This window comes from Pelophylax lessonae (genome assembly GCF_965119305.1).
Source record: "Pelophylax lessonae genome assembly, chromosome: 3".
Classification (NCBI taxonomy): Eukaryota; Metazoa; Chordata; class Amphibia; order Anura; family Ranidae; genus Pelophylax; species Pelophylax lessonae.
In genome coordinates this window covers 423,952,135-423,976,298 of record NC_138770.1, presented here as the reverse complement: position 1 = coordinate 423,976,298, position 24,164 = coordinate 423,952,135, and the positions used below count along the sequence as shown (strand labels likewise).

General features: G+C 41.8%; 1 protein-coding gene across 15 annotated transcripts in view; it reads left to right on the top strand.

Annotated features, from left to right (window-relative positions):
- PTPRK (protein tyrosine phosphatase receptor type K) overlaps window positions 1-24,164 on the top strand; it is a 658,422-nt gene that overhangs the window by 255,336 nt on the left and 378,922 nt on the right. For all 15 annotated transcript variants that reach the window (XM_082251915.1, XM_082251914.1, XM_082251916.1 and 12 more), the window contains exon 5: window positions 4,916-5,031. In XM_082251915.1, the coding sequence (XP_082108041.1) occupies window positions 4,916-5,031 (116 nt within the window). The remainder of the gene's footprint in view (window positions 1-4,915; window positions 5,032-24,164) is intronic.

Genomic DNA, 24,164 nt, shown 5'->3' with positions numbered 1-24,164 from the left:
ATGAGGGTTCTGGGGTTGATGGTGGCTTCATTCGAAGCAGTCCCATTTGCCCAGTCCCATACCCGAATTCTTCAGCAAGAGATTCTTCTCAGATGGAATCGGAATCCGGAATCCCTGGACAATCAGATACGATTGAGCAAACAGACCAGAGAGTCTCTGGTTTGGTGGCTTCGGTCTCCAATGCTCAGCCAGGGAAAGTCATTTCTGCCAATATATTGGACGATAGTGACCACGGATGCCAGTCTATCCGGATAGGGAGGAATTCTTGGTCAGTTATCTGTCCAGGGACTTTGGTCCCCGGAAGAATCCAGGTTACCGATAAATGTATTGGAACTGAGAGCGATCAGACTTTGTCTGATTCACTGGACCGAGCAGCTCCAGGGCAGCCCGGTTCGGATCCAGTCGGACAATGCCACGGCCGTGGCTTATGTCAATCATCAGGGGGGCACCAAGAGTGTCCGAGCGGCCAAAGAAGTGGCTTGCATTCTTCGCTGGGCGGAACGATTTGTTCCAACAATCTCTGCGGTGTTCATTCCGGGGGTGGAGAATTGGCAGGCAGATTATCTCAGCCGTCAGACCCTGGATCAGGGGGAATGGTCCCTCCATCCAGACGTTTTCCACCAGTTGTGCCTACGGTGGGGCACCCCAGATGTGGATCTGTTGGCATCACGATTCAACAGGAAAGTTCAGAGATTCGTGGCTCGCTCCCGCGATCCTCTAGCAGAAACCGCAGACGCACTGATCGCCCCGTGGGGGCAATACCAGCTAATATATGCCTTCCCTCCTCTCGCGTTACTGCCAAGACTTCTTCGCAGGGTAGAGGAGGAAGGAATCCCAGTAATCCTGGTAGCTCCGGACTGGCCTCGTCGAGCTTGGTACGCCGACATGGTCAGACTGGTGGCGGACGTCCCATGGAGACTTCCTCTCAGGGAGGATCTACTGTCTCAGGGACCGATCTTCCATCCTGCTTTACGATCGCTGGCTTTAACGGCCTGGCTATTGAGACCCAGGTGCTGAAGGACAAAGGTTTGTCAGCTTCAGTTATTCCTACTCTAGTTGAAGCAAGGAAAGCGACTTCCAGAAAGATTTATCATCGCACATGGAAGTCCTACATTGCATGGTGTGAACCTTTGGGGTTCCGTCCTCGGTCTTATTCGATTAGTCGAATATTGGCTTTTCTGCAACAAGGGGTTGAGCAGAAACTGGCCTTGAGTACTATCAAGGGTCAGGTCTCAGCATTAGCCATCTTCTTTCAGAAGCCTTTGGCTACTCATTCCTTGGTGCGGAATTTCATCCAGGGGGTGCGACATCTGGCTCCGCCAGTGCACGCGCCGTTACCCCCCTGGGATCTTAATCTAGTGTTGTCGGTTCTTCAGAAACCTCCCTTTGAAGATATTAGGGAGATTCCTCTACCCACGTTGTCCCAGAAGGTGGCCTTCTTGGTGGCTATTACTTCTGCACGCAGGGTGTCAGAACTGGCCGCATTATCTTGTCGTTCACCATATCTGGTGGTTCATAGAGATAAGGTGGTTCTTCGTCCGAATCCATCCTTCCTACCAAAAGTGGTTTCAGAATTTCATCTGAATGAAGAAATTGTATTACCTTCCCTGTGTCCTAAGCCCAGTCATCCTCGGGAATTTGCTTTGCACTCCTTGGATGTGGTCCGGGCGATCAGGGTATACTTGAAAACGACAGACTCGTTTCGCAAGACGGATTCACTTTTTGTGATCCCAGATGGACCCAAAAAGGGGTTGCCTGCATCTGCCGCGACCATTTCCAGATGGATCAGACAGACGGTAGTGCAGGCTTATTCTATTAAGGGTCGGGAGCCCCCGTTCCCTGTTAAGGCGCACTCCACTCGGGCACTTAGTGCGTCATGGGCCTTTCGCCATCAGGCGTCAGTGGTCCAGGTGTGCAAGGCGGCTACCTGGTCGTCGGTGCATACCTTCTCTAAACATTATAAAGTTGATGTAATGGCATCGTCTGATGCCTCATTTGGCCGCAAGGTTTTGCAGGCCGCAATTTGAGGAGACCAGTGGTCTACCTCGAGGGTTTTTTTCCGTTGGAAAAATTTTTCTTTAGCCTCATTCTTTGTTTATAATGAGCCTTTAAAACTTCTAGTTTGGCACCGGTTGGGCCTTCTAGATTGGATTTGATTTTGTCAATCCCACCCCTCATTTGTGGCACTGCTTCTGGATGTCCCAGCTCTTGAGAATCAAGAAGACTACGTCTGTCAATGAGCGATAGAGAAAAATGGATTTTTGTAAGAACTTACCGTAAAATCCTTTTCTCTTAAGCTCATTGACAGACGTAGTACCCGCCCCTCTATCATTGAGTTGGGTTGGGTTAAATTCTCTGTACTGCTTTAAACAGAACTGATTCCCTGTAGCAGAGAGAGGGAGGATATACCCTCAGGGACTGCCCCTAGGGTGGAGCCAGAACGTTTTGTCATTCTGCCTAGTCCTACTCCTGCGGAGACAACATAACCCAGCTCTTGAGAATCAAGAAGACTACGTCTGTCAATGAGCTTAAGAGAAAAGGATTTTACGGTAAGTTCTTACAAAAATCCATTTTTTTTTTATAAAACTTTGCACTTCTGCAGCTGAACTCATAGAACGGTTCCCTGAGAGACTCTGTTCACACTAGTACAATTTCAGATGTGACTTGAATTGCATGACAATGGAAATCACATTGTTTTCAATGGTGCCCATTCACGTCAATTTAACTCAACATATCTCAATTTTGTAAAATGTTCCTTTACTACTTTGGTACAATTCCACTGCAATTTTGGCCCCAGAGAATATGCAAACCACATCCAATTTGTATCCAAGTTGCACCACATAATCACACTGAAAATCTGTTTAAGATCAGATTGCAGCTGTGTGAAGCTAGCCTAATTTTTTTGTATCAAGAGTAAGGAGAAATGTGCCAAAATCCCAAAACAGAACTAACAAAATAATTCCATTTGTGAGGCATTTTTCAGGTGCAGGCATGCACAAACTGTCTGTATCACAACATTTATTGTACAAAATTCCCTAAATGCATAAAAAAATCAGTGTCCCTTACAATTCTACCTCCTCCTCTCCTCTTCCTTTCTCGCTGGGTTCCTGCAAGGTTCTGTTCTTAGACCACTCCTATTCTCAATCTACACCTCCTCCCTGGGTCAACTGATAGCCTCTCATGGCTTTCAATATAATTTTTACGCTGACAACACCCAAATCTCTCTCTACCCCTCAGCTTACATCAGTCTCCTCATGCATCACTAATTTACTGACCAACATATCAGATGTTGCACCACTTTATCAAACTCAACCTGTCCAAAACCAAGCTCATAATGTGTCTTCCCCATGTGCCCCTTCTGCTGACTTCTCTGTCAAGATCAATGGCACAACCATCAACCCATCCCCACATGCCAGGGTGATAGGTGTAGTCGTGAACTCTGTACTCTCCTTTCAGCCCCACATCCACTCCCTTCCCAAAGCTTGCCACCTCAGCCTCCGCAACATCGCCAAAGTATACCTCTTCCTAACCAATGACTATACAAAGCTCTTACTGCACTCCCTGGATATCTCTTACCTCGACTACTGCAACTCCCTCCTCATTGGCTTACCTTTGCTGAGGCTATCCCCTTTTCAGTCCATCATGAATGCTGCTGCAGACTCATCCACCTTAAAAACCACTCAGCGTCTTCTACCCCTCTCGGTCAATCCCTCCATTGGCTGCCATTCACCCAACAAATTCAATTAAAAGTACTAACCATAACATAAAAAGCCAAACACAACTTGGCCCCCAGCTACATCACTAACCTAGTCTTAAAATACCAACCAAATCATTCTCTTCATTCCTTCCAAGACTTCCTGCTCTCTAGATTCCTTGTCATCTCCTCCTATTCTCGTCTCCATGACTTCTCCCGAGCCCAACCTGCCTCCACCTAACCACTGTACTTTTTATTTACTCCATCAGCTCATCCCTCAGTTATTACCTTGTAGTACCTAGTTAGTATCACTTGACCTTCCCTTTTAGGTTGTAAACTCTAACGAGCAAGACCCTCTGATTCCTCCTGTATTGAATTGAATTGTATTGTAACACTACTGTCTGCTCTCACATTGTAAAGCACTTTGCGAGCTGTTGGAGCTGCAGAAAATTAATAAATAACTGACTCGCATTTGCACAGTGCTGCATTCAGTCAGCTTTGGAAAGCATAGTAAATGAAGAGGGTGTATTGTGAGTCTATAAGATGCTATCAGTAAGCTTCTGGTCTGAAGCCTGCTTTATTTATTGTGTCTGCAGGGGGACAGTGCATAGATATTTTTTTTGCGTGTGCGGCTGTATAAACTTTACCCCAGTAAACTATTTGTTACAACGTATATCCATGCACTTATAGCTTACAGCTTTCAATGCTGCTGCTTCCCTGAACTTCCACTCTTCACAGAGAAGAGTTAACAGGTGGACAGTGCAGTTTGGAGTCAGTCTGTTGGCTTGGGGGGGTAGGAGCAGAGGAGTGCCTTATCATCCTTGGCTACAGAGCTGTGTGTTTCTATGGAGTGTAGGTAGACACAACTCTAGTTCCCGCATGCAAGGGTGACTTCATAGGACGCTCCAAGAAAAAGCAGCCACTCTTGGGGCAATAATCATGGCACAAGCTAAAACTGGAACACGGGTAGCAAGGATTAAAATGTAAAGAAGCTGCATACTGCAGTAAGTGATTAAATCTAAAAAAGTTTAGTGGGTTTAATATCACTTTAATGAGCAATTCACTTGTGGCAATGGCGCTAAGGATGCCTGAGTTAAATCACAATTCTACCATTTTCCCCACAAAAATTGTTTTTTTTCGTTAATAATAAATATATATAATATAATGAATTGAGTGCTGTTTGAAAAACATTCAATAACATCTGTATCTTGTTCTTTACAGATAAATCCCCTCACTTCTTGAGACTGGGAGATGTTGAGGTGAATGCTGGTCAGAATGCTACATTTCAGTGTATTGCCACCGGCAGAGATGCAGTAAACAACAAACTATGGCTTCAGGTAAGGAGACTTTGTTTCCATTTTTCTCTTCCTTTTTGGTTAAAATGACTATTTTCTATCAGGAAATGGCTTAGTCTAAAATAACCTTTAAAAAACGTAGACCCAAATGGGAATAACAAATCTAGAAGGCGCTGAGGGAAATGGCTGAGTTTCCGTTGCAGACTTCTGTTTGAAACCCTGCCAGGTAGGAGTCCTTTGCCAACCAAGTGTTCAATCATGGTGTTTCTGCAAATGTGAACTGGTATTGCTGCTTATTCCTACTATGGCCTGCTATGAACTCTGTGCTATGTGAATAGACTGCCTCATTGTACCACTGCAGTGCCATGTGGTATGTGGAATGTTGTTGCTTACTGTACTTTTTTTTAATAGCAGATGTCTTTAACAGGAAATTCAAGTGTGTGCTCAGGGAGCGCACACTTTGAGTTTATTATCGAAGCATTTCCTATAATTTTTTTTATGTTCACAGTTTTAAGCTTGCTCTTGTGTCATTGTATTAAACATAGTGATATATTTGGCCTCAATAGGATTGTATGAGTAGAATGGTGAGATGGAGCACTAAAGAACACCTATTGGGGGAGATTTACTACAACTGGAGCACTCAGAATCCGGTGCAGCTGGGCATAGTGGTCAATCAAGGGGCTTGACAAATTTTCTTTAAATCTAGGAGTCAGCTAAAAAAGTTAGAAGCCAGTTAACAAAGTTTACAGGTGGAACATGTGACGTGTTCCCGAAGGTGAAATTGGGCTTTAACCCTTTCACAGCCAGGGCCATTTTTATGCTTCCACACATGTTTAAAAAAAAATTAGGGCTGAAGATTACTTAAAACCCCCAAACATATATTATCTGAAAGTGGACACCCTAGAGAATAAACTAGTGGTAGTTCTAATTTCTGTCACACGATATTACTGCAAAGGTAAAAAACACAATTCTAAGTTAATTTTAGGGGGCCCAAAATCACAATAAATTGCCCATTTTTTTGGCGAGATATAAAAGTTGAGGTACCTAGATATCCTACATGTCGAACCTTAAATTTGCGTATGCCCCATGAAATGGCAATACACATTAGTACCCTATTTTTTTTTCATAGGCGACCCTTTAAAAGCCCTCGTTTAGCTTTACAAAGGAGGTCTGGTGCTAGAGTTGTTGCTCTCATTTCGGCGTGCACGGCGATATGTAACGTGTATTACAATTGATGTTTTAAGGAGTAGGCACCCTGCCGCGTGCCTTACCCTTTTGTATGTGCATATATGTGGGGTTGAGGGGGATTTTATGTGCTTGGGTGAAACTTTTTACTTAAAGTGGATGTAAACCTGATTCATGAAATTTGACCTAGGCACATATATCTGGAGTGTTTTCTTAGCACTCTCCAGTGTCCCAAGTCCCATAGCGTTTCTTAGCACTCACCAGTGCCCCCAGTCCCATAGCGTTCTTTTATCAGCATTAGGGCTGAAACAACTAATCGACTAAATCGATAATAATCGATTAATTGCAATCGTTGTCAACGATTGTCATTATCGATTAGTTGCCGCTGATTAGTTGGTCTGCGTCCAGGACTTTTCTCCCTGCCTGTCAGTGCCATCCCGTCTGTACAAGCTGCTGTGTGAATACACTCACTGTGTTTCACAGCGTCGTTCTGCACCCAAGTGACTGCCCCCTCCTTCCGCCTTTCCTCTCCGCCTTCTTGTTGACGTTAGTGAGGGATTCTCAGCCCTGCAGTCAATCAGGGATCAGAGAGGGGAGAGCGAGGAGAGAAGCAGCAGCTGATCACGTGAGTCCCGAGCTGCTCTATAATAGTATTAAATAAAGAGCGCCAAACAGCCTAAGAAATATTATAATAGAAAAATAAGTGAATTAAAAAACGTCAGCCAGAAATATGCAAAGGATGTGAAAAATTATAATAGTGCAATTCCACTAATAAAATGGGACTTCACTCCATAATAGGGAGCATAGAAAGACCCACTATATATGCTATAAGGACATTTTTATTCACTTATTTTTCTATTATAATATTTCACCTTATAAGGAATATTACAATAGAAAAATAAGTGATTGAAAACATCCTTCTAGCACATATAGTGAGTGGGACTTTCTATGCTCCCTATTATTATGGAGTGAAGCCTCATTTTATTCGTGAAATTGTACTATTATAATTTTTCACATCCTTTGCATATCTCTGGCTGACGTTTTCATTCACTTATTTTTCTATTATAATAGTGCACCTTATAAGGAATATTAACTATTTTATCCGGATAAGCACATATTTCTTAGGCTTTTGGCTCTGCATTGATTCTTTGTTTAATTTTGGTTTGTGGTTAGTGAAAGGCACTTTTTGTAAGCTGCCATTAGGATTTATTGTTATATTATACCGTATATAGCAGCATAATTAAAAAAAAAAAAAAAAAAAAAGCAGTTAAGGCCCCTTTCACACTTGCAGACCGTTAAGATCTACCTGTCAGTTTTTCAGGCGGATCTCAACGGCTGCCCCATGCATCTCTATGGGGCATCGGATGTCAGCGGAGACATGTCTGCTGACATCCGATCCTGTCCGTCAAATCCGGACGGATAGAAACCCTATTTTCTTCTGTCTAGCAGATTGGATGGGATCAGGTGAGAACGGACAGGCGGTCCGTTCTCATCCGATTCCCCCATAGAGAACAGTGGGGACCTGACAGCTCCGTCTCTGCACACAGCGCGGAGACAGAGCTGCCATCCGCCTGCTCAGAGGGGGATCGGGGGATCGATCCCCCACTGAGAAAAGCAGAGTCCGCTGACGGAGCGGCAAGTGTGAAAGGGGCCTAAGGTATCAAAGTACTGGGAGCATTATGTGCCCTGCAAATGTTACTTTTTAATGATTTTATTCCCAAACTTGCTCAAGGATCATTCCAAAGCCTATGGAAATGGGGATTGGGATTAGGGTGGCTATACAGGTTGATAGCTAAAATGTGTTTGCAAGAGTCAGCAAAGAAAAAAAATAAAATAAATTTAAGCATTTGGAATAACAGAAGTGAAATATAGTTCTACATCATTGGTGTTCCCCGGAGGAATGGTGCCCCATCATTGGTGTTCCCGGGAGGAATGGTGCCCCATCATTGGTGTTCCCGGGAGGCATAGTGCCCCGTCATTGGTGTTCCCGGGAGGAATAGTGCCCTATCATTGGTGTTGCCGGGAGGAATAGAGCCCCATCATTGGTTTTGCCGGGGGGAAAAAAAACAGCATATTGAGTTTTTTTTAATGATTTTATCCAATTAATCGATTAATCGAAACAATAATCGGCCAACTAATCGATTATGAAAATAATCGTTAGTTGCAGCCCTAATCAGCATGATAATTTCTGACAAGCACTCTGTAAACTGAGATAAAACCAGCCTGAATTTTGTGTGGGGGTGGGTGCTATAAATAGATTAGCAGAGAGCTGGTCTTTTCACATCACATTACTTCCTCTGCCTATGTGGAGTGGGGGGGGGTCCCCCCTATGTGATGATTTTTTGTTGACCGATTCTCTTTAATTAGAACATCCTGGGTCTCAAAGACCCTGCATGTCTCCCCTGTGCTCCACTAAATGAAATGCAATTCACTGCACATCACACTTTCACATGGCCTTAATGTCCAGGGTGAAACTGTCAACGGGGTCCTGAAAGTGACGTCACATGTAATTTCTGGGTAGACGACAAAAAGGGGAGTAGAGCGGACAGGTGTCTGCTCTCTTCCCTTCTCTCCACGCGGTGGCACCCGCTATGTCGCCATAGCAACCTGGGGTTTGTCAAGCCCCGGTCAATCCAGGGCCAATTCTAACTTCAGCTTGTTCAATAAGGTTTGATAATAAAACTTGAAAGTTGATTGGTTTCTGTCCAGAGATGCACCAGATGTTTCATGCTCCAGATTTAGTATATCTTCCCCATTGTGTAGCACTGCAAAGCAGGAGGCCCAGCATGCCTAGTGATTTTTCAGGTGGCACAGTGGTGTAGTGGTTAGCACTTTCGCCTAGCAGCAAAAGGGACGCTGGTTCAAATCTAAACCACAACACTATCTGCCTGGAGTTTACATGTTCTCCCTGTGCCTGCGTAGGTTTCCTCCAGGTGCTCCGGTTTCCTTCCACATTCCAAAGAAATGCTGGTAGAGTAATTGGCTCCTGTCCAAATTGGCCCTATACCTTGGGGGCAGGGACTGATGTGAATGTACAATGTACATGTAAAGCGCTGTGTAAACTGACGGCACTATACAACTGAAATAAATAAAAAAAAATAAAAAAATGTTGACCTTCGAAGGGAGTGAATGGTTTTCAGTGAGTAGGTTGACCCCCTAGAACACGGATCCTCAAACTACGGCCCTCCAGCTGTTGGGGAACTACACTTCCCATGAGGCATTTTAAAACTCTGACATTCACAGACATGACTAGACATGATGTGAATTGTAGTTCCCGAAAAATTGGAAGGCCATAGTTTGAAGACTCCTGCCCTAGAATTTCACTGTTGGAAGGAGCAGTAAAACAGTCCTGTTGAATAGTACTACTAAGCAGGATCTCCATATGTAATGACCACATCTGGAGTACTCTGTCCAGTTCTGGTCTCCAATCCTCAGAAAGAATGTGCTGGAACTGGAAAAAGTCCAAAGGGCAACTAAGCTAATTGGGGGATTGGAGGACCTAAATTATGAGGAGCGTTTACAAGCCCTGGATTTATTCTCCCTAGAGAAGAGACGCCTGAGAAGGGACATGATAGTGATTTACAAATACCTCAACGGTGATCTCAACATAGAAAAAAAACTATTCAGTCGCAAGGAGTGTAAGAGGACACGAGGCCATACAATGTGATTAGAGGAGAAGCGATTTAACCTTAGGCTACGTAATGGGTATTTTACAGTAAGGGCTATAAGAGTGTGGAACTCTCTTCCACAAATGGTGGTAAGTGCAGGGAGTATTACCACTTTTAAAAGACTCTTGGACATACATCTCCCATGAACAAAACATTCAGAGGTATGGAAAATGAATACATCGTCATACACAACACAGGTTAAACTGGATAGACTGTTTTTTTTTTTTTTTTTTTTTTAACCTCAACTACTATGCAACTATGTATGTAATGGCTGCACCCTTGTAAACCTATAGTTATATTTTATATATAGAAACAACATTGTTACACAACTATGAAGATAATCTGTATTCTAAAAAATGTCAGCTATAATAGTTTTTCTACAGCTGGCTTAACTCTTGGTGTATTTGGGTTACGTGTAATTTATAGCAGAAAATTGCTGTTACAGTAGTTTACTGACACAGTGTAAGGAACACTAATAAATCTAGCGCATATATATGTCTCGTCTCTTGTAATTTCCTAATGTGCAGAGACTAAGGCTTATTATGAAGAACATGAGAAAAATGTCAGCTGTACTAATAATAGCTTTGGGCTTGTTTGGTTGTCACAGCTCATCTCCGGTTCCCCTCACAGACCTGAACCCTCTTTAAAACATTGTCCACATCTGATATCCTTAAACTTCACCCTCAGGCAGAGCACAGAGTAATTCTACATTTATCTAACTCAATGCATCACATAGCAGCCCCGTGTTATAAATGACTAGCAAATACGTTAGCAAGTTGTCAGTAGGCAGCAGATTGGAGCAGTTCATCATGTTGCACATGTCAGTCCACATGTAGTATTTGTAACGCACAAGATTATAAATGAACAATTCCCAGTGTTCGTTTTATAATTAATATTCTCAAGTTTTTTTTTTTTTTCCCTGCTCTTCACTGCAATGAGTAAAACATATTCTGGGTAATCTGTGCATCCATGTGTGCTAGACCATAATTACTGGGCTTGCAAAGGGTGACACTATATACAATATAGAACCCAACCATATCTACTATTCTTAATCAGCAACCCTGTGCCGAAAAGAGCAGTTTTCTTTTCTTTTGCCACAAAAATAAACAGTGCTGCAGTTCTTTAATTTGCATCCCTTTACTGGGTCTGCTAAGTTCTTATGGTCCTGTATGCAAACTACAATATTTTAGTAAAAACGTACACCAAGAAGGAGAAAAGGAAGCTCAGACATTGTACCATTACACTTTGTACCATGGTCCTGTTTGCTGTTGCCAAGGGCCTTTTTTCTTAGAGAATAGGTGCAGGAACTTCTCCTTTCAGAGTCACCCCTTGTCTCCGCCTCTACCCACCTCCGAGCACCATCCCTTGGTTCCAACCCTTACCCACCTCCCAATACCACCCCTTTAAATGAATACCGAACCAAGTAATAATTTGTGGTGCTAAGTAATTTGAATGGAATTTGTCAATGATGATAAGAAAAGCAAGTAACATCACTTCCAAAATTGCTTTCTGTCCTAGGAGTATTTTTTGTAACATCAGTAACCTTTTCATTTTCAATATGAGACCAACATGCAAAAACTAAAAAACAGACTATCATTCGTCCTATATTCTCATCGTGTGTACGAGGCTTTATAATTGTAAGGCCCTCATTTTCTGATCCCCTGGCAAGTGTGCAGTGCATTAAATGGGCTGTGTAACTCATCACAAAGGGTCAAAAATCATAATGCAATTTTGGTTATGATAGTGCACCTCTAGACACATGCGCTGAGGTCCATTCACAATGAATGGCACCATTGCATGCAATGTACATTACCAAAGAGCATTGGAATTTAATGAAGGTTCATTACAGATCACCACACAAATTGCCAATCCTGGAATACTAAACTTTGCTGGTGGCTAACTTTTAAAGGATCAGATATTTTTAGGATCTACGCTACTCATTTTTCCTCCATTTACCAATGCAATTTCTAAATTGAGGAATTCTCCTTTAATTCATTAAAGCAAAGGGAGAGCCATCTCAGTCTATTTGCACTTGTCAATCCAGACAAACCATCAGATTTAGGAACCCATTATTCAAACTTGATTGGTTGCCATAAGGCAAAGTTCAAACTTTTGGTGGCTTGCTAAATTTGTCCAATTAAATAATTATATAGTGCATTTGTGTATGTGTGTGTGTGTGTATGTATGCATGTGTGTGTGTGTGTGTGTGTATGTATATGTGTGTGTGTATATATATATATATATATATATATATATATATATATATATATATATATATATATATATATATATATATATAAAGCTGACCTATTTAAAGTGTTGACAGCGCATCTACCAAATTGTACAATAATAAACACGGTAAATAGTGGTGCTAAGTATATATAGACGTATGTCACATTAAACCAATAATAAGCCCCAGTGAACTAAGTAAGTGAATAAAGTCCAGTGAAGAGTGAGTCCTCTTATACTTCAACACAAGTATCTTTTATCAATAGAAAAAAGAAAAAAACACCACGTGAAGATCGTGACAGCAATCCCCTTTAGGGTGTCAACTCCCCAAATGAAGTTGCCTCACATGCTCATGTTTTGCAAAATCGGCATGTACCCTTCTAGGGCTGGCAATTATCTTGCAATGGTCTCCACTCTTCAATGAAAGACTCATAGATACTCATGTGTAATATAAAATCAGAATTCCAATAGTTCAGTGCGTGTAACAAAATTCATCAAAACCAGAAATAAAAGACCTACAAATATTTCACTCACATTATGCACAGTTAAGAATCTCATACAAAAGATAGCGGCAATAAACTGGCATGGTGTGGTCGGGGCAGGCCCAGAGCGTATGGAGCAGTGTCTCACCCGCCCAATGTTTATACTGGTGGAATGTCCCTTCCGGTGCTACGTGTTGTGTCACTTCCAGTTGCCGTACACCCACATCCCGACACTGTGTCATTATGACTTCATACTGGCTTTGTTTGTTTTATTTTGAAAGTAGCAACTTTTTACACATATTCCTTGTGAACGTTTATTGCTTGGTGCAGTGGTATGAACAATTATATAGGTGGGCATCGATTAGGGATCCTGAGGCTCAATATTTAAAGTGTTGCTAAAGCCATGACCTGCATTTACTATATCTGATCTCCCACAGTTCAGAAAACATGGAAATGCAATTATTTGAGGAAATCTAAACTGCTAAATGCCCCTTCTCATCAGCAGTATATAGCAGTCTCGTGACTTCTATCCATGTCTGGCTGAGCATTGGTTAAAGCTTGTAGGAGGAGTATTCATTCTCCTCTGACTGTTCTGACCCTCTGCCTGTACAGTGGTGATTGGCCCTGTTCCGATCACATGCACCCTCCCAAGAAAAAGAACCTCTAGCAATGCACACCAAACTGAGCATTTGCAGAGTGCCCCCAAAGCTCTGTACCATCAGGAGTTGGAATAGGGAAAGTAAAAGAAAGGGAGGATCAGAGAAGAATGGATCAAACAGCCTTTTTACACAATGCAGAGGATTAACTCCTTAGGTTCAACACTGAGTATAACGAGCATGCTTTACTACATATAGACTGATTTTACTGTTGTGGGTTTAGTAGCACTTTAACATTCTAGTATATTCAGACTTTGATAAGCTTTCGAGTAAATTCTTGTCTGTAATGTGCAGTATTAGTAGCTCTATCAAGGCATAAAACTTTTTTAGTAAAATGCAGATTTACTGCTATCTGGAGCTATGGTAAAAAGATTAAACCTTCTCATCCTGCTGACAGTGTTTTCTCAAAACAATAAGTGAAGGAAGATTCACAACCGTGACACACAAACGTTAAAATCTAGCCTTCCCCTACTCTACTAAAGAAAATCTCTGTTTTTTGCCCCTTAGAGGATGCGAGGGAAACACTCCCTAACAAAGCCCTGAGTACCAGTTTAAACCTGACCGTGGCTTTGACTCTTCCTCATATTCAAAATGAAATACATTTTTGGCTTGAAGTACACTCTAAATAGCGGTATCGTCTTGCCAACAAGAGGTAGGAATGACTGGCCCCATACTTGGTCCCATGTAAACCACAGGGGGAGCTTTAAAGCACCTTAAAACATAAATGGAAGGAAGGGTTAGGATTTTTCAGTACTTCAGTTTTACTATGTTCTTAAATGGTCATTGTTAAATTTTACAAACATTGTAGCCCCAGCATTGGTGTTGCTTTCATGGCAGATTATTTTAGGGAAGCAGACATATAAAAATTGTACAACCACTTATCTATATCTGTGTGTGTTAAAGCTGCATGACTAATCGGTAAAAATCAAGATCTCAATTTAACCCCCTTCACGATCTTAATCCGGCATTTCCACGTTTCATTTAATAAGTGTAGAGCCGTTCTTTTAGATCAAAAGGATGAACTTCGGATATATATATATATATATATATATATATATATATATATATATATATATATATATATATATAATATGTCACTGAACAGCTCCCTCCAGCCCTGCACTAGCTGAGGTATATCTGTGAAGATACTTGTGTTGCTGCAACTCTTAACCTTGTACACTCCACACTGTACACTGACTCTTCAGGGCCCAAACTGCAGACGCCCCCTTACACTTCAGAGTCCTCTACCTGGGTATCCCCTCTAATACTTCACGGTCCTCTCACTAGGCACCCCCTCTAATACTTCACGGTCCTCTCCTTAGGCACCCCCTCTAATACTTCACGGTCCTCTCCTTAGGCACCCCCTCTAATACTTCAGGGTCCTCTCACTAGGCACCCCCTCTAATACTTCACGGTCCTCTCACTAGGTACCCCCTTTAAAACTAGCTCACTAGGCAGACTCCCAGGGGCAATCCACAGTACTCACGACCTTTTGTAGGCTTTCCTGGAACTGGACCCCCCTCTCTCTCTCCGCGTGTTCTTGGCACACCGGATCCCTCTGCAGCTCAGCTTCACTCTTTTTGGATTCCCAGGCCGCCACCCAGGACACCTGCTTCCTCTGACAGGAGAGACAGCCGTACTCTCCCTCCTGGGACTCTGTTTCCCACCAAAGACACCGCGTCATGCGCCCCCTTCTGACTTATACCCACTCCCAGAATCCTCTGTGGCAGAATCTGCCTTCTGGGGCAGTTACAAGCCTGAATGTGTCCCTGATTGGGTTTCCTCCACTGCCCAATGTGAAGCCTTCCATAGAGCCAGTGGGGAGACTCCCCTCTCAGCAGACACACCTGGGAACCATGACCACCTACTGAAAATCATGGCCCTGCTGTTAGGCAGCCAAGACCCATATAATTTACCTAGCACCTACCTGTAGGGTGCTACAAATATATCATGCATTTTTTTTTTTTTTTTATTAGGCAGAGACCCTAAAGAATAAAATGGTGGTTGTTGCAATATTTTATTTCACACTGTATTTGTGCAGCAGCCTTTCAAAATCTTTTTTTTTTTTGTGTGGAAAAAATACACTTCAAAGAATGAAAAATAATAAAAATAAAACTAAACAGTAAAGTTAGCCCACTTTTTTTGCATAATGTGAAATGTGATGTTACGCTGAGAATTGTGAGAGATTTGTAATCTTTATTCGAAGAAAAAAATTTTGTTGTCATTTTATCTATCTAATTGTGCAGCTCTAGTGTGTGTTTAAGTCAGCTACCTGTGAACGAAGGGCAGAATGTAACACCTGACAAATTCAGCAATCCTGCTTATTTTTTTTTTTTTCCATTTATTTATTTAACTTCCTCTTTATAAAGTGGTTATAAAGTCAGGTTTTTCATCCTAATGCATTCTATGCATTAGGATAAAAAGCATTCTGTGTGCAGCAGCTCCCCTCAGTCCCCTGAGTCCCCAGTCTATCCAGTGATGTCCACGAGTGCCTCAGCCATCCGGGACTCTCTCTCCTCATTGGTTGAGACACTGCAGCGGCATCATTTGCTCCCCCTGCTGTCAATCAAACACAGGAGAGAGAGGGGTGGGGCTGAATGGCAGCCCTGTGTCTGAATGGACACAAGGAGCTGCAGCTTGGCTCGAGTGCCCCCATAGCAAGCTGCTTGCTGTGGGGGCACCCAACCATAGGGAAGGGCCAGGAGCAGCAACAAGGGACCTGAAAAGAGGAGGATCGGGGCTACTCTGTGCAAAACCAACTGCACAGAGGAGGGAAGTATAACCTGTTTGTTATTTTAAAAGGGAAAAAAAAAGAGACATTACAATCACTTTAAAGATTAGTCACCCTTCTCAGACTGGTATCATCAGGTAGCCCCTTACATAAAGCTACATTTCGTGCGTCTGTGTTTGAATGTCTTCCCCCCTCTTGGGAGGCTCTTGTCTGCTTGTTCCTGTTTCAAATGCAATGAAATCATACTGTCATTCTGCACATCTCAGGGGAAAGCTGGCATATGGTAATAGATTCTGGAGTACTATCCCTAATGCAAAGTTCTGACTGTATCATCCAATTCAGTCATCCGTCCCTTTCTTCTCAAAGGTTTGCTTTAATGTACCTGAATCATATCATATATCTGGTACCCGTGCAGAAGCAATCTGCTATGTTTCAGTTTAGCCACAGAAAGCTCCCTGGTGGATGATTTGAAATGTGATTGCTCAGTGCACAAGGGCTCTCAGTCCGTTGAAGGAGCGGAGTAGAATTCATCCTGTCTGACAGCTGTGAAGTGCATCAGGTTTTTACAATTAAAGTGGGTGGATGCATCATACTTTGCACATTGGAACAGTAATCACAATGCAGTTTAACAAAATCAGGAAAAGAGTTTGTAAGAGACAGACGTGCACATCACTATATTTGTAAGTTATTCCAGAAAGAAAAAGAACAGTTTAACAGCCAGGACAGTAAGGCCTGTCATGCCACTTTGGATCTCAGTCGCATGACAAGTCGCTCCCCATGTTTTCCTATGAATACAGTTCATATCTGTGCGACTTCAAGTTATTTCCTGCACTACTTTGGTCCGAATTTCGCACGGCTTGAGGTCCACAGACCTCAATGTAATCAAAAGTCGCAGCTGCATCAAATAGATGATTGGGTTTTTGATTAGGTTTCTTTATTTTCTAACAAATTCCAATTGTTCTGAAAATTTGTAATTTGAGTTGGTCGAAAATTGATCAACCAATTTGAATTCTGTGCGAATAATAGCTGGTTGTTAAGGAGCGGCTGCCACGTCCTTAAAGCGGAGCTCCACTGGCTTTTGTGTTTATTAAAAGTCAGCAGCTACAAAAAGTGTATCTGCTGACTTTTAATAAACACATACTCACCTGTCCCACAGTCCAGCCATGCGGCCGAGGAGAGTCTCGGTTCTCTCCCTCTTCTCCCCCCGGCGTCGGCATCATTACTGTGGGCACCCAGCCGTGACAGCTTTCGGCTTCACAGCTGGGTTCGCACTGCGCATGCGCGAGTCGCGCTGCGCGTCATGACTGACCAGGCAGTCTTCTGGGACCTGTGACATGTGCCAGAAGATTGCAGGGAGGGGGAAAGGCGAACTTCCGCCTGAGCCACCTAGGGGGCCTAAGCGGAAGTGGGAGCAGGTATCTGTCAAAACTAGGTACCCCCCCCCAATAAAAAAGACATGCCAGATGTGGCATGTCAGGAGGCCAGGACCACTTAAAGCGGAAGTTCCAATTTTGAGTGGAACTCCGCTTTAACAACGCTCGTCAGCTGTCAGCGGGTTTCCCCTGAAACAAATTTCACAAAAGAATGCTGGCAATAAAAAAAACAGCATGGGGTCCTCCCTATGCATACCAGGCCCTTTCGATTTTAAGGGGAACTCCACACCAAAAATAAACACGGCGTGGAGCTTCCCAGCCTGCTGCTTAACAATTTGCTATTCTTCTCACAGGATTTGAATCAGTCGATCAATTTTCAACAATTTCAAATTCCAGTCGTTCTGAAAATTTGAAATTCATTAAAAAAAGAAACCGAACAAATCTTTGTTCTGCACAAGTCACACTCATCCAAAGTCCCATCAAGTCGCATAGTAAAGTAAAATGGAAATTGCACAGTTTTTAAAGTTGCACAAGTGTGAATGGAGCCTTAAGGCCCGTACACATGATAAGAAAATCTGAAGGGAAAATTCGTCCAACGACCGATCTGCTGATTTTCGGATTTAGTATGATGCTTTTGACAGCCAACTCCGACTTTTCGGCTGACAAAATCCTGATGTACAGGCTATAAAATTTTTGTGGTCCATAATAAAACGTCAGATTTTCATCTCATTAGTACAGATTTCGACGGAAAAAAATCCTAAGAGCAAGACTAGGCATGCTCAGAGACGAAAGAACACATACAAAACAATCCAACACATGACATCACTTCTGAAGTAGAATTCTGTCGTACGGGAAAATTCGTATGAAAATAACTCTTCGCTTTCCACATCAGACTAGCATGCCACAAAAACGACGATAATCTGATCGTGTGTACGGCGCTTTAGTCTAATGCCGCAGTCACTTTGTTTATACTTGTATGTTCTGTTATCACTAGTTTTGGTTGCTGTTATCGTTATTAAAAATTGTCTTGCCTTTTCATTGAGTATCAAGTAATTATTTCCTTGTTTTTAAAAAAAAAAATCCAACTTTTGGCTTCTTTCACACAGGCAGATGGGGGGAGGATGTATAAATTGGCGACTGAGGCATGGTTTTCCACTGCTCCCAGGCCATGCGCCTAAAGTTTCAAAATATACCTGGAGGGGGCGCCAGCAATAATTTGCATTGCAGCCATGGCAAATGTGAAGGGACATGCTGAGTTAACAGGTGGCGCCACTTGTCAGACTCTACTAATCAAGTTAACGGGGCTGCACTGCAACCATGAGTCAAATGGCTTGGCTTGCAGTTGTGGCACATTGTAAATTGCTGTTTGGCAAGAAAAAAAAAACAAAAGAACCTCACCACCTGAATGCCTGATGCCAGATTGCTCTTCAGAGCGTGGGCTACTGCGAACCCAGTTGTTTGCAACTACGGCAGCAGCCCATCATTTGTAGATGGGAATTCCCTGAACAATCCCCCTTGCTCATGTAATCGAGTTCAATTTGGAAATTGTATTGATTTAAAGAGTTACCATATGTCAGTGATACATGAATATTATGAAATACGAAAATTTATTTTCTAATGGAGTATTTAGTACTTGAGGGTGACATCACAAAGATGCCTGTATTATTTTATTACTTTATTTTTCCCCCATGGCAATTTTTTCATGAAAATGCTAACGTAGAAGCTGCTTTTTCAGTATTTGGATCAAGGAGTGTGGAGAATAGGGTGCTCTGGATGACAAGGAGATTTTAAAAAAAACGTAAATGATGGGCTCTTAAAATGTGATTAAGGGTCCTTTCACACAGGGTTTCCACCTGGCGGACTCTGTTTTTCTCAGCGCGGATGGATTCGCCGATCCCCGCTGAGCAGACGGATAACCGGTCCGTCTCCGCTTATTTGGCAGAGACAGACCTGTCAGATCCCCACTCTCCTCTATGGGAGATCGGATGAAAATGGACCGCCTGTGTTTTGAGTACAGTGTCGCACGACTGCGCAATTGTCAGTTAAAGAAACACAGTGCCGTATGGCTAAAAAATGGCCTGGTCATTAAGGGGGTAAAACCTTCTGGGGCTAAAGTGGTTAAAAAACTCCCCTCAAAAATGTAAATCAGAGGTTTTTTTTTCTTCTGCCTCTACACTTAAAATATGCTTCTAAATGTCCTAATGTGTATGGACACACAGGATAACATTGAGCTGCTTCTACAAAGTACAAAAGCAGCGATTTTTAAGCCCAGTGTGCATGGACCCTGAAGCACATTACATAGCTGGTAAAGTTTTTTTTTTTTTTGTTTTTGGCGATCACTTTGTGAATGCTGGTATCCAAGTGCAAAGCAGGTTTTGTAGTCTTTTGCACTTTTTTCACTTCTTACATTTTGTAAAATTTTAGATGTGCTACCCAGACACCAACATAGTAATGTACATTTGAATACACTCTACCCAGAAGTGGCAATATATAAAATGTTCCTCAATTAAAGTCTTAAACTTGTATTCAATGGGATGATTCACTTTTATTGGATTGATATGAAATGTTGCATATTTTTTTCTCTTTGTAACATTAGATTACCATAGGCTATAAAGTACTGAGGGGAATTTATCAAAACTGGAGCAGCCAGGAGGTCTAGCATCTGTGCATGGCAACCAATCAATTTCTTTCTAAAGCTTGTTCAGTTAAAGCAGTATTATCCCAAAACCAAAAAGTTTACATGTTGCAGTTTACCAATCATTACTTATGATGGCTGCATTGATTTTTTATTTTTTTTTTTTGGCTGTTTTCGTCTTCTTCTGGCCAGTAATTCACTCTATGTATTAGAGTGCCTAAACTCTGGATGAAGGAGATACTGACAACCTTCGTACAGCAGCACTTTCAGTCTGGGGGAAGGGAGTGCTTGATGCACTAGCAGATTTAGATACACTAAGAAACTGAACTCTAACTCACTCTTTTTAAGCAGTTTGGCAGAATAGACCCAGAACACTAAAACAAATATTGAAGTAAATCAAACGATGTACAAATCGTATTATGCAAAAGTCCTTTAAACCATCATTACCAAGCCAAGGTGATATCCAATTTATTTTATTTTAGCTACATCCAGGTAATGCCAGGATGGCATTATCCCTTTAACAAGAATTTTGTTCCATTTAATTAGGGTACTTCCGCCTTCAGCGGATCAGAAATTCAAAGCATCATTTCCAATAAAGAATTTTAATTATGTTTCGTTAATATTTTAAAGAACATCCTACTGATGCAAAATGCTGCAGGGCTAACAGGATTACGTATAGTCATCTTGAACTATTTTCTCAAATGGAAGAATGAAGAATCTGATACCAGTACAGGAGCTGTAAATTATTCACACACAACTAAAAGTTCAACATGCGGTTGAACAAAATAGAATTCCAATAAGAAGAGGACACTACCAAGACAATTACAGGGAAGGATTGATTAGAAAAACCTGAAACAATGGAAGTATAATAGAAGCCTTTAGGAATGTTCCTAAAAAGCCAAATGTAATGAAGACGAGAACATTTTAAAGCAACAAAAAAAATTACTCAAAACAGACCTCAAAATTATTTTTTTTCCCTCTTCCACTCATATGTGGTACTTACAGGGTCATTTTACAAATGTATTATATTATACCTCTTTTTGTCTAATAACCACCATGACCGACTATTGATCGACATCTCATTACTAAAAAAAATTTTCTCTTCACCTATCTGACACATTTTATCAGATTGAATTGGTCTACTTGTTGCTTTTATTTCTTGTAATATTACATCTGAATTCTTTGTGTCATTTTGCATCTTATGTACTCAGTTCTGTTACTCTTTCAATATGTACCGCTATATAAGTATTCTCCAGTTTGTTCATCTCTACTTTGTTTAAAACAATAAATAAATTTGACAAGAAAACTATTCCTAATAATTGAACTACAGACCTCTAAAATAAACCTCCATTGCCAGCCTGATCTACCTAGCTCCGCCTTCCTCATCCTTTTCAACACAGAGGAACCCTTGAAATAAATTTCTGGTCTCAGGGAACCCCTGCTAAAAATTAACAATGTACAACTCTTGACACATTAGTGTGACAGTCATTGGGAAGAATGCTCCTTACTCTTGTCATCATTGATAAGAATTACTCCCTTACAGATAGCTAAAAGGAACAATGGTGTCATTGGAAACTTATCTGAGAGGCAGAAATTGGCCATTGCCCAAGGAACCCCTAGCAGCCTCAGGAGGAACCCTGGTTGAGAAACCCTGAGCTAGCTAATTCAGAATTAGGCACAGCTCCCACTGTCTTTAGGATGAATAGTCTTACACCTAGTCAGGGCTGTGTATGAGCTGGTTTTGAGAAGATTTGATAATTTTTTTAAATTATTTTAATTTAAATATTCTTAAAAAAAAAAATACTATGAACACAAACATCCCCATAAAGATACAATGCATTACGGTCTGTTCCCAATCATTTGCTAATGAAAGCAAATCCTTCCCTAAAAGAAGGTGGGAGATGGTATTCGATTTCACTTGATAAACAGCGTGTTCAACATCTGTATGTTGTTGGTTCAAGTATAACTGAAATGTAATTCTAGAAGGGCAAATTAGCAAGCCAATAAAGGCTTCCAGAGGCATTCATTTTGAATGTCCTTTCAGTTCCTTTTGATTTTGCACTGTTTGCTTAATTCCCTTTAAGGCCCTTTTCACACTCGGAGTCCGTTCAGATCCGCCTGTCAGTTTTTTTTTTGGCGGATCTGAACGGATGCGGAGACATGTCTGCTGACATCCGATCTGCCAAAACTGGACCATCCGTCTGGCAGATCAGATGAGAACGGACAGACTGTCTGTTCCCATCCGATTCCCCCATAGAGATGCATGGGGACCACACACAGCGTGGAGACACAGCTGTTATCCGCCTGCTCAGCGGGGGATCGGCGGATCGATCCCCCGCTGAGAAAAACGGAGTCCACCTGGCGGACTTCATGTGTGAAGGGAGCCCTTAAGGGCCATACACACTTGACGAAAATCGGACTAAATATCCTCCGATTTTTCTGTCTTCTCAGCCTTCATTACCGTTTTTAGTCGACAGTGCATAAATGTTCACAAAATTTCTCGTCTGATTTTTCTTTTTTTTTGGCACATTTGTTCCTAGACTTCCGGGTTGTCAGCAACTTCAGATCATGCACGGTCTTTCGTATGCGATTTTTCACGGACGCACTGCATACACATTAAACGAAAATCGGTTGTCTGGGGATGGACGAAAAACATTTTGGTGTTTGCCCCTCCGTTTTTTTTCGTTGAAAATGTCAGCATCGGCTGCTGAAAGTTGTGTACACACTAGGCGAAAATCGGACGACTTCACATCGGGCGGGAATTTTCAGCAGATTTTCTACTAGTGTGTACCCTGCTTTACCCTTGCATGGTCAAAGTTTTTAGATCCTAGATGTCCAAACTAAATGTAGCGGCATCAATAAACCTCTTTAAAAGTGTCAAGGCAAAAACAAAACAAAAAAAAAAATGTATTCAGTACATCTATGCAGTATATGCCCATTTTTCCATGTTTTGCACAAGAGAAAACTAGCTGTTGACCTGCCAAAAATCCAGTGAGCTCTCAACTTCCTCTTAGAGATGACCGCTATGATGCCCTGCCTGAGTAAACCCTTCTGGCCCACCTATATGGATAAGAGGAGGAGGTGTTTTCTAGCCCCAAAAGGGAGAACTTGGTATGGCTGACAACACTTCTTAGTATTTTAGGGCAGCAGTGGAGGTGTGTTGTCGGCTCAAACAGGAAGCACAGAGATTATCTGACGAATCACCAGGTATTTTTCATGCTTTCATAGAGATATACTGATTTTTTTTTTCCTTCATTATACCCAGACATACACTTAACTTGACTTTAACTCAAATTTGTCAAATCAACAATGGAATCGGAGACCTAGTTCTATTTCTCTACTGCAATTTAATTAATGCTCTTGTGACACAGGAGATTGTATGCATGAACTCAGTGTATTGCAGTCACAAAGTGACAAACCCAGACAGGTCTGGACTTTTCACTCTCAGAAATGTTATGTGCGACATTAACTTTTCCTACTTGTTCCCAAGCTGAATTGAGCAGCTTCTAAATTCTAGAGCATTCCTTCCACCTCTGATCTCAGGCCACCAAAACTGCTTAATTGGACAGACCAGCAGCTCTTTACCTATTCTGAGCTAAGTGCTTGGTAAACGTTAAGGGGAAGCAAATGTACAAAAAGTATGGTAAGACTACAGGAGCCTTTATAAGCAAATCAGAAATACACAATTATGATAATTTGCAGTAACAGTGTAGGAGGGAAAGATAAATAACAAAGCACAGGGACAGAATGCTGTGCAGATGGATGGAAAGGATATGGGAAGTTATTGTTAAAAACTGTGATCTTCTATAAGCACCATCCGTTTAATTCAGAGTGCAATAAAAAATTCTTGTAGCTGAAGGGGGCTATTTTAAAACAAGAATCTCTGTTCCAGAAATTCCCTCTGTATAGAAATGAAATTTCTACATCTCCAGGGAAAATAGTCATCAAATGCAAATAAGCCTAATGTCACTAGAGGGGGATGATACAACTGTTAACACTGCAACCTTTTTGTACCATCTACTGGGCTGAAGAATAAATTCACATTCCCTACGTACCGACACAAATTAGACAAGAAAAGAAAGCATACAGATCTTGAAAACTAGTAGGAGCATAAACTGTACCCCCAGTAGATTATGGTTTTAAATACAATCAAAAGTATATTGAAAGATCTATATTACAAGTATATTTAAAGGATAAGTTCACCTATCGTAACATG